The sequence below is a fragment of the Abrus precatorius genome, unplaced genomic scaffold (assembly GCF_003935025.1).
Source record: "Abrus precatorius isolate BTA unplaced genomic scaffold, Abrus_2018 Scaffold9, whole genome shotgun sequence".
NCBI lineage: Eukaryota > Viridiplantae > Streptophyta > Magnoliopsida > Fabales > Fabaceae > Abrus > Abrus precatorius.
This window is the reverse complement of record NW_020874439.1, coordinates 7,549,946-7,560,488: the sequence shown is the minus strand read 5'-3', so window position 1 is coordinate 7,560,488 and position 10,543 is coordinate 7,549,946. Positions and strand designations below refer to the sequence as shown.

The window sequence follows — 10,543 nt, the reverse complement described above, 5'->3', positions numbered from 1 at the left end:
TATTTTAAAATAATATATTTTAAGTAAATTCTATAATGATAAACTACTTATGCATTATTTATTTTCCTTTCTTGTTCATTATAGTTGTTATGCCTTCATTGTGTCTATGTAACTCACTCCTTATTTATTTTCTATTTACAGATGATCAATGGAAAGTCAGAAAATTGATCTTAATAAAATCTTTATTAGTACAAACATTGTTTTAGTAACCTTATTTCTTTTTTGTTATTATTATGTTTTGGACTTTCTACAATTGTTAAGGAATTAGAATTTTAGTGTGGTTTTGAAATAGATGTTTCAATTTTAATATTACAAATTTTAGAATTCTATTAGTTTTAGTTTAGTTATAGATTGATTTTTACATGTTATTATAGTTTGAGATAATAAAAATATAAAAAAATTCTACTTGGTAAAATTTTCATATTAATTGTTTGAAAATCTTTGTTGTCTTGTGTTTTTTAGGTAACTTAGCTTGTGTGCTGGTCACATCAAATTTCGGGTCACGACATACTCCTTGAAAGCAAGGGAGGTTGAAAAGAAATTATACATTGACTTTCACACTTTATTCCTTTGATGGGAATTACGTAGCAAACTCTCAAATACATAGAAGGCAATATATTGGATACAGGGCCAGGAATCAAGCACGCTACCCGATCACGTAAATAATATGCTTGCTGAAAATACTCTTGCATTTGTTGCAGCAAGCCCTAAGTAATATCAGAGAAATTATTAGAACATAAAAGATACAGAGCTAAGGTTGAAAATGTATATTTTTGTTTGAATTACAACCACAAACTGTTCACAATTGGAAATTATGAAATCATAATAGAAAAAGATAAAGATGATGATTATACTACTTAGTAAATTAGCAATATGTCAAGCAAAACAAAGCCTGCCGATGTGTGTGATGTTGAATAGTAAAAATAAACAAATAAATAACTAAACAGTTTTTGAAGTTTTATCTGACTAAGTGGTTCCCTAACGTTATGGAAATCCAACAATTTTAGGAAGTCTTGAATATCCAGTATTTCTTCTTCAATAATGAGTCTTTCTATGTTAAAATTATAATTTGAAATTTTATATACCTACAATTCAAAATTGAGAATCAAAGTGGACATAAGTTGAAAAAAAGTAAACAACAGAAACCAGTTGACAAAAAAGGACATCAGCACCTTTATGATCACCACTAATCATATAGGATAATTTGTGGGATGTGTGCAATTTGGCGACTAACAATACTCCGTTCAGTTCGGCATTTCTTAAGTAAGAGGAAACAACACCTGACCTCAAAGATCTTTAAGTTAGTTAGACGAGTCATTCCTTCCGGCAGCGATGCCAAATTTGGGCAGAATAAGATTTTGACATGCTGAAGCGATGAGACGCTGCAAATCCAATCTGGCAAAGCCTTCAGGTTTTTACAATCACATATGGTGATTTGTTGCAGAGAGGGAAGGCAGTTGGTGTCGTCCTTAAACCCAGTCTCAAATTCATCACTTCCACACCTTTTAATTTGAAGAGACTCCAGAGCAGTCAGATTTTGCATCCAACCCTTTGGTAACGCTTTTATGTTCAGATCATTAGAAATGTCCAATTGTTTGACCGTGGAAAGAGGAGCAGCGGAGGAAGATGAGTCAAGTGAACATGTTGACACCCTTGTGTTCAGTGTTGCTATTAATGGCTCCACACTGCAATTTTCCAAATCAAGAACCTTAACTTTTGGAAAAGTTGGCATGCAAGTCAATCGTGGACAGTCACAGACTTTTAGTTGAGAAAGATGAGGAAATGAAAGAGGTAAGGAGGAATGATATGAATTCTTAGAATCATTGATATCATCTCCCCGCCTCCACCATCCCCTGAGATTCGGACAACTCCATAATGTGAGGCTCTCCAAAGAGGGGAAGAAAGTTACTGCGAAGCCATCTTCATAAAGATATATGTATTCCAATTCATGGAGAGACTCTATACCAAGTGACTTCAGGAACGGGAGACGTTCCAACGGTGGGAGACAGCGACAATTACGAAACATGAAAAGAGAGATATGAACAACATTTGTGAGGAGCGAAAGCCAGTTTGGGAAAAGCATGCCTGGATACCACCTCACATTCAATTGTTTTAGATTACTATGGGGTTGAAGGTTTTTTAACAATTGGAAGCTGTCACTGTTACGGATGTCTCTAGAGATATACCAATCTAGAGTCAAGGATTGAAGAAAATTTTTTTCTTTTAAATTTACGTCCTGTGATTCTAAAGCCACGTCTCCGACAGAATTTAGATGCTTAATTTCTAATTCTCCCCTTAGATTTAAGTCTTTCAATTCATTTAGTTTTCCATACTTTGTTTCTTGGCTTTCTCCCACAACAAAGATTGATAAGAATTGCAATGAGCACAATTTTTCCAACCCAACTGGCATCCCACTCAAGGAGTAATCATCAGCAATATGAAGCCATCTCAAATTGACTAATTTTGTAACTACTTCTGAAAATGATTCTTCATCGTACTTTCTCACTTTTAATGTTTGGAGGAGAATAAGATTGCTTATAGATTTGGGAAAACTTATTCGACCTATCTCCAACTGAAATTCAAGATATCTTAGATGCTTGAATTTTCCAATTGAATCAGACAACTTGCAAAAGGAAGAGGGCAACATCTTCAAGACACGTAAATACTTGAAATTTGCAATAACAGATAAAAGTTCCTGCTCAGTGTAAGACCAGAAAATCAAAGTTCGCAGCCTGTTTGCATTCAACGAATCCAATAAATGAATGGCCCCAGATTCTAATGATACGTGCATGGGTCTACCTTCAACTTTTTCTGCCGTACTATCCAAGTAACAATAATCATTGCCAGCAACTAGCGTTGCAAGATCATGCATTAAATCATGCATTTTGAAACTAATGATCTCACCATATTCACTTTTCACTGCATCCTGAAAAAATGAGTTCATAAAAAAAATCCTTATATATTCGTTACCAACGTCTTCCATGTGTTGAGTTTTAATTGAAAGTTTGAGGTAACCCTGTGCCATCCATAACTGAATCAACTCATCTTTGTAAATTTTCCAATCCTTGGGATATAAAGAGCAATAAGCAAAGCATTGTCTCATTTCAGGTGACAAGTTTCGGTAACTGAGTTTTAGAATTGGCATGATACTGTCATGCTCTTCACATAAGTTCCAGAAGTCACCGCATAAAACATCTTTCCATTCACTTTCTTCATTTTGTCCTCGTAACAGACCTCCGAGCGTTTTAACTGCTAATGGAACCCCTTTACAATTTTTTGCTATATCTTTCCCCATTGTTTCTAGATTTTGATTCACTCCTTTGTAACCATCCTCAAATGCAATGTTCTTCAACAAACTCCAAGATTCTTCTTCAGTCAAACCTTTCAAAGGATAGAAAGTGCTAGCAGTCATTGTCTTTCCAACAATTTCACTTCGAGTTGTCACTAAAATCTTACTATCCTGAGCACCACACAAGAAGTAAGTTCTCAATTCAGCCCATTTTTTATGACTCTCATTCCAAACATCGTCCAAGACCAACAAATATTTTTTACCACTTAAATTTTGACGAAGCCTATTTTGCAAGTTGTCTAATGATAACTTGTCTTCTATTTGGCCACCATGAACTGATTCTAATATTTTCTTCACAATAATTTTAACATCAAAGTTATCAGAGACACACACCCAGATTAGCTTTTCAAAAGAATTTTGCACTTCCAAGTCATTATACACCAATTGAGCAAGAGCTGTCTTCCCTAAACCACCAATGCCAACAATAGCAATCACAGAAACTTTCTGGTTTTCGTGTGGTTGTCTCAACAAACTTATAATCTCCGCTTTACTATCGTCTCTTCCAATGATATCTGATTCTAACACAAAAGAACATGTTTCCCTCCATCCATTGTCAGTTTGCTTAACCACCATAGATCGTGGGCGTAAATTCAATTTATACATGTCTTCCACTACAGCACAAAAACTTTCTCGTGTTTGTTTAATTTCTTCAGCCATTTGAATGGGAAAATCAATTCGATTTGAATATGGAAAGGAATAAAGTACCTTGTTTACTTCTTTTCCTTCTGCTGCACCCAATTTGTCCCTCCTAAATTGGATAGCAAGGTCATCTAAGAAGTCATCTGCATGATGAAGTACTTCTTTGAACCTTCTAATCCAAACTCGCACACGAGCTTGCTCTTGTTTATCGTCAGTATCAAGGAGCACATCATTGATGGATTCAATTGTGTTCTTGAGCTCTTCCAACTCTTCCGTCACACCATACTTCTGTCCAAATTCAAGAAAATCTGCTGAAGCCAACCTGTGAATGAGATATGAAGCAACACCAAATGGAATTGACTCAATCATAATTAAAATGATTAAGAAAGACTATATAGAAGGGTGGTTGATCGAGAGGAAAGTTGAGCTTCAAATGTGTAAAAGTACAGGCATGTGCATCGAGGAAAAGGAAAAAATGTAATAACAATCTAAAAATTCAACTCTATCTGATTGAATCATGATTTTTTCACAGCTGGCTCAGCTACTGTAGTTAAACCATAATAAAGAGTATTTTGTTAATACAAATCTCACGTTAAATAAGGATATAAATAAATTTTAATAATTAATATTTAAAAATGATATTTGTTTCTTGTAATTTTAGAACAAGAGATAGAAAGTGTCAATTGTAACTCCAAAATGTTTAAGATTTTTTATTAAAATATTATTATTAGTGTAATTAACTAATAGAAAAGGGTATTTTTTAAGCAAGAGGATTCCATATCACCTTATTTGTCTTTGTTATGTATTGACTAGGTCCATTTGTATTAAAGATGAGGTTGAATCAAGGGATTTGGTTCCTTTTCTTTTGGTTTCATGGTCCTAAAATTTCTCACCTCATTTTTGTGGAAAATGTTCTTTTAATTACTAAAGCTTCAATTGACCAAGCTATTAAAGTTAATCAAATTTTAAATAAATTTTGTTCTGCCTCTGGTCAGCGGGCTAATAGGCTTAAATCTAACATTGTTTTAATAATATGAATGAGGTGTTAGCTAATCAGATTAGTGTTGTTTAAGTCAAATTTTGATTCTTATCTTGGTACTCCTATTCTTTCAACCAGACCCAGCAAAAAAGTGTATAATGGTGCAAAAAAGTGTATAATGGTTTAGTTGATAAAATTCGTAAGCTTTCTCTTTGGAAAACTAAGTCCTTATATATGGCTCAGAGAGTTATTCTTGCCCAAGTCAGGTTAATGATTATACCTGTTTATTATCTTCAAACTTATTTTATTCCTTCTACTATTTGTGAAGAAATCTATACCTATATAATATACTAAACCTAATCCACTGTACATGTGGCATGAGGAAATTTTTTTAAGAGATTTTAAAAATAATAATAATAAATTCTACAATATCATTTAGTTTTAATTTTCTCAATAATAAATAAGCAAATTGATTTAATTGCATTAATTTCTTCTAATCACTGGTTGACAAGAAATTTAAAATTTTCATAATAAAAATTTCTCTTTTCACCTTAAACAAAACATGTTCAAGGTCTTAATTGGATATTTTAAAAATAATTGTTCCAGAAAATCATGAAATAATAGTTAATATTTTTTTTTGAAACTTTCTAATGATAAAAAAATCTTTGAATTAGTGATAAAAAATAATTTAAATAAAAATAACAAATAATTTAAACTAAATATTAAATCATATTTTATATTATATATTTTCTAATCATGAGAGAATTTTTTCTTATAATTACTGTAATCGTGCATAATCAGAAATAAAACAAAAAATAAAATAAAATAAAATAAAATACTTTAAACAAGAATAATAATATTTATTAATTATTATACTATACCCTTTATTCTTTTTGAAATATTTTTAATAATAAAAAAATATTTGAATTAGAGATACAATAAAATAATTTAAATAAAAAATAAATAATTTGAACTAAATATTAAATTATATTTTATATTATATGTTTCTTAATTAGGTTTAACATAAGAATTTTTTCATATAAATACGCTAACAGTGCATAATTAGAAATAAAATTAAATCAAAATAAAATATCCTAAACAAGAATAATAATATTTACTAATTATTATAGTATACTCTATAATTTTTTTTGAAAATTTTCTAATAATAAAATTTTTTTTGAATTAGATATATAATAAAATAAAAAATATTTGTCAAGAGAAATTATGGAACAATAGTTAGTATTTCTTTTTAAAAATTTTCTAATGATAATTTTTTTTAGAGATACAATAAAATAATTAAATTAAAAACAACAAATAATTTAACTAAATATTAAATTATATTTTATATTATATGCTTTTTAATCAGGCTTAACTCAAGAGAGTTTTTTCTATAATTATTCTAACAATGCATAATCAAAAATAAAATTAAATAAAAATAGAATACCTTAAACAAGAATAATAATATTTACTAATTATTATAATATACTCTAATTCTTTTGATGACTATATTCATATATTTTACTATAAAATAATGGTCACACTCACACAATAGCACCCATAATGATTAAAAAAAATAAAAATAATAAATTCTACATTATCTAAATATTTTATCTTAATTGTAATATTATAATCTTTCTATAATTTTACTGAAAAATTGAATCTTTTATCTATAATTACTCTAACGGTGCATAATCAGAAATAAAATTAAAAATAAAATAAAATAAAAATAAAATATAATAACCAAAAATAATAATATTTACTATATTTTAAAAATAATTGTTTATAATTTAAAAAATATTTCCTATAATCATTCCTAGCTAAAAATTCAATTTGCACAATTAGTATTCATGCGGAATAATGTATTTGCACTTGGTGGATAATTACTGCAAACCTTCTTCATAGTTTCCAGTGAATCTAAAAAGTTTGTCCAACTATTTTCATAGAGGTTTTTGCTTTTCCTATCTCCCATTTTGTTTCTATTTGCTTATTTGTACTAATTAGCTTATAGTCTATTTGAAATCATAATATCCAACACTCAATATTATTTTCATTCTTTTATTTCGAAATAGACATGTTCATTCATACTTCATATATTTTAATTAAATATATTATTTGATTTTTTTCTTAAACACTAAGAATTGGTTGTTGTCCCTTAAGGTTTTAATGATTTAAAGTTAATTTGGACAAGATTTATGACATTTCTCCACTTAAATCAACATGAAAAATTAAGGCACAGCTAGTTCGCAAGTAGAGTATGACTAAATATGATAATAAACACGATATTCTTTCTGTTGAGATGGTTTTGCTAGATGTCCATGTGAGTTATATTACTTTTGAATTAATCATCATTTTGCAGGGAGTAATCGTAATACTTTGAACTAATTTATTTTCCTTAACAACCTCATAAAGAGGTTGAATCCAAGCATCTATAATGAAAGTATTCCTAAATAAGTTTAAGGACGTGCTTCGAAGATTTGAACTTTATATTTTGGATAACTTTGGAGTAGGACAGAACATAAAAGATTACCGTTGCATTAGCCACATTTTCAAGATCAACTTCTCATCTTCAACTTTCATTCGTCCTTCTGAGCCTACTAATGTTATTCATCAATTTGGGTTTACATTTAACTCATTTGGTAATATGTTATTTTTTAGAGTTGATGATCAAATTTTGGTTGATATGTCATTCTTTCTATAGTCCTTATAATAATGTGACAAATAGTGCTTTTAATATTCATATACTTTTGTGGGGCCATTGATAACCATTTAGATGTCACGGGAAGAGGTAATGAGATTGAAGATTCAGAAGAAGCTTGCAAGGATGGTATGAGTCCTAGGAAGTTAATTCTACATCTTGAGGATATTTAGTAAGTATGTTTTTAGTTTATTGTTTAACCTTAGTTGTTTATAATTTGACTTCATTGTAGATTTTGATTCTACTTGATATGTACTTAAATATTTCCTTAACTCAAATGCCTAAACTAATACATAAGAATGTCTTTTAAGTTTCAACAGTTTTTAACTACAGTAAGTTTTGCAATTACTATAAATAAAAGTCAAGGTCAAACTTTGTCTAATGTATGTTCTGTATTTGTCAAAGCCTGTTTTTTGCCATGAATAATTATATGTGACTATCTCTAGAGTTAAAAATTAAAAAAGTCATAAGATTTTCATATATGATAGGAAAACATTGTTTCAAACATAACTGCAAATGTTGTCTACAAGGAAATTTTAGATAAACTTTTGTAATGTTTAATTAGTTGATACAAATTAATGATTAACTACAAACGTTTTTTCTTAATAATTTTTTTTCTATTAATAATTATTATTTTTTCATCAAAATCTCATACATAGCATGGATGAAATACTAGTTAATAAACTATATAGACAATTTATTTAGAGTTCTTTGCAACAAAAATAATATCATTTAATTGGTTGGTCTTCTATTTGTGCTCCCAAGGAGGAGGGATCTCAGTTTAAGAGATATTCACACTCTAAATAAGACTTATATAATGAAATTAGGTTGTAAATTTATTAATTTCTCTAAGGCCCTATGGTCTCAAGTTTTCATTGCTAAACATAAGTTTCAACTTCGGAAACCTATTGTGGGTATAACTCATAAAATTTCAAATACTTGGAAAGTTATGGCCCAAATCTAGCCTAGATTCTGTAAATGCCTTGATTAAAAAATTAGGGATGGGATATGTGCTAATTTCTGTACAGATAATTGGAATCCTAGTTTTGGTAATCTTAGGGACTTTGTTGTTTGTCTAATACCTATGTCTGAGATTGATTTTTCTGTCAATTTTTCTGTAAATGCTTTTGTTTGTAATAGAATTGATACCATAAGTTCTCCTAAAGTTGGGAAGGGGAGTGATATACCTGTGTGGTCTTCATCTACGAATCGGGATTAATTTCTTTATTAAAGCTGCTCATCTTGTACTGCATAAGGATAATTTTCCTCTTGGTTAGAGGAACGATTGCTTTAAAATGGCCTAAAAATGACATGACCCTCCAAAGATTAAATTATTTATTTAGAAATTTTTTCATGATAAGTTATTAACAAATGAAGAAAGAACATATAGAAGTATTTTTTACTCTGATCTTTGCTCTAAATGTCTTGCAGCACTAAAAAATGTATAAATAAGGTAGTCCATATTTCTTAATTAGTTTCATAGTATATTATCGACCTTAATTTGAATAAAAAAAATTCACCATTAATACTAAACATATAAAGATATAAACTAAAAGTTATAAATCTAAACAATTATTTTTTGAAAAAAACTAATAATGGAGTAAGTGACACAAGACACATTTTATGGGACTCACTTATAATTTTTTTTACCTAATATAGTTATATTACTAACTTTTAAACCGTTTGCTTTGCCTCAGATGTTTAAAAATGTAAACACTAAAAACAACACCATCAAACAAAATTTATTATGTGCAGGAAAAGAAGAAAACAAAAACTAGAAAAATGGAAAAAAGAAAAAAGAAAAAAAGCCATTCTACAAAAATTATTGAACAGCAATAAAAGAGATATTATTCAATATGAAAATGTAAAAAGAAAAACTAAAAGATGTCAAATTCTAAAACAAACAGATGAACACTAAAACAGGGGGAAAAAACCTAAACTGTAAGCTGAGCACCAAAAAAAAAGAATCCATAATTACTGTATAAATTGAAGAAAGGGGTAAAAACTAACCTGTGAATGAGATTAGAGGCAACAGCAAATGGAATGTGTTCCGCCATCCTTAGAATGATTGAGAAATCCTGAATATCTGATAAGGACGAAAATAGATCACTGTGCTATGTTTGAGATTGCCAATGGCTGCAGGAAACACATTATTGCCCTTATATATGCCCAGGACAGGGACACATTTGTAATTAGCTATGTCCGTCAAACATAGTTTCTAAGTCTTATTAGTCATTAATTAATTTAGCAATGAGTGCAATTGTTTCTGCAGTTAGATATAATAATAATTTAGTCAAAGGTCGAGATTGATTACCGTGACTAGGTATTCTCGGTTCTGCTTATGTTTACTGTATAGTAATCGACTTAAACTGTGGAAAATTAGAAAAAGTATAGTGTGGAATATTTTGTAAAAAGTATATTTTTAGAAGTTTTTATTAAAATTTTTTTTATCATAATATTTTTTTAACCCATCATTCTTTGAGATAAGAATTTAAATTATAATTATATAATAAAATAACAAGAAAATTTTTTATATTCTATTATTCAACATACAATAAAAATAAAATAAACCTTTAATATAATATTACAATCAAATCCTTTATTTATTTATCTCAATAATAAATGAAATATTGTCGATATCATTTGAAAGTTAATAATTAAATAATTAGTTTCATCGGGAGAAAAAAATATAAATGTAACTATGTTATTCTTATTTTAATTAAATGTTTCAACTTTTGTTATGATTGAAATCATTGAGGTAATTAAATTTTTTATAAAAAAAGAAAAAAGAAAAAAGAAAAAATAAAAAAATAATAAAATATTATAAATTGTCTAGAATTAAAAGTTTAAAAATTATATCTAGAAGAATATTTAAAAGGTA

The 10,543-nt window shown here is 28.7% G+C and overlaps 1 protein-coding gene across 1 annotated transcript; it reads right to left on the bottom strand.

The window, feature by feature from the left end:
- Positions 1-248: 248 nt before the first annotated feature.
- Positions 249-9,796, bottom strand: LOC113849741 (putative disease resistance protein RGA3). Its single transcript, XM_027479866.1, has 2 exons — positions 9,673-9,796; positions 249-4,310 (listed from the first exon to the last, which is right to left on the bottom strand). Exons 1-2 carry the CDS (start codon positions 9,717-9,719, stop codon positions 1,187-1,189), a joined length of 3,171 nt encoding a protein of 1,056 aa, XP_027335667.1. The 5' UTR covers positions 9,720-9,796; the 3' UTR covers positions 249-1,186.
- Positions 9,797-10,543: the final 747 nt, after the last annotated feature.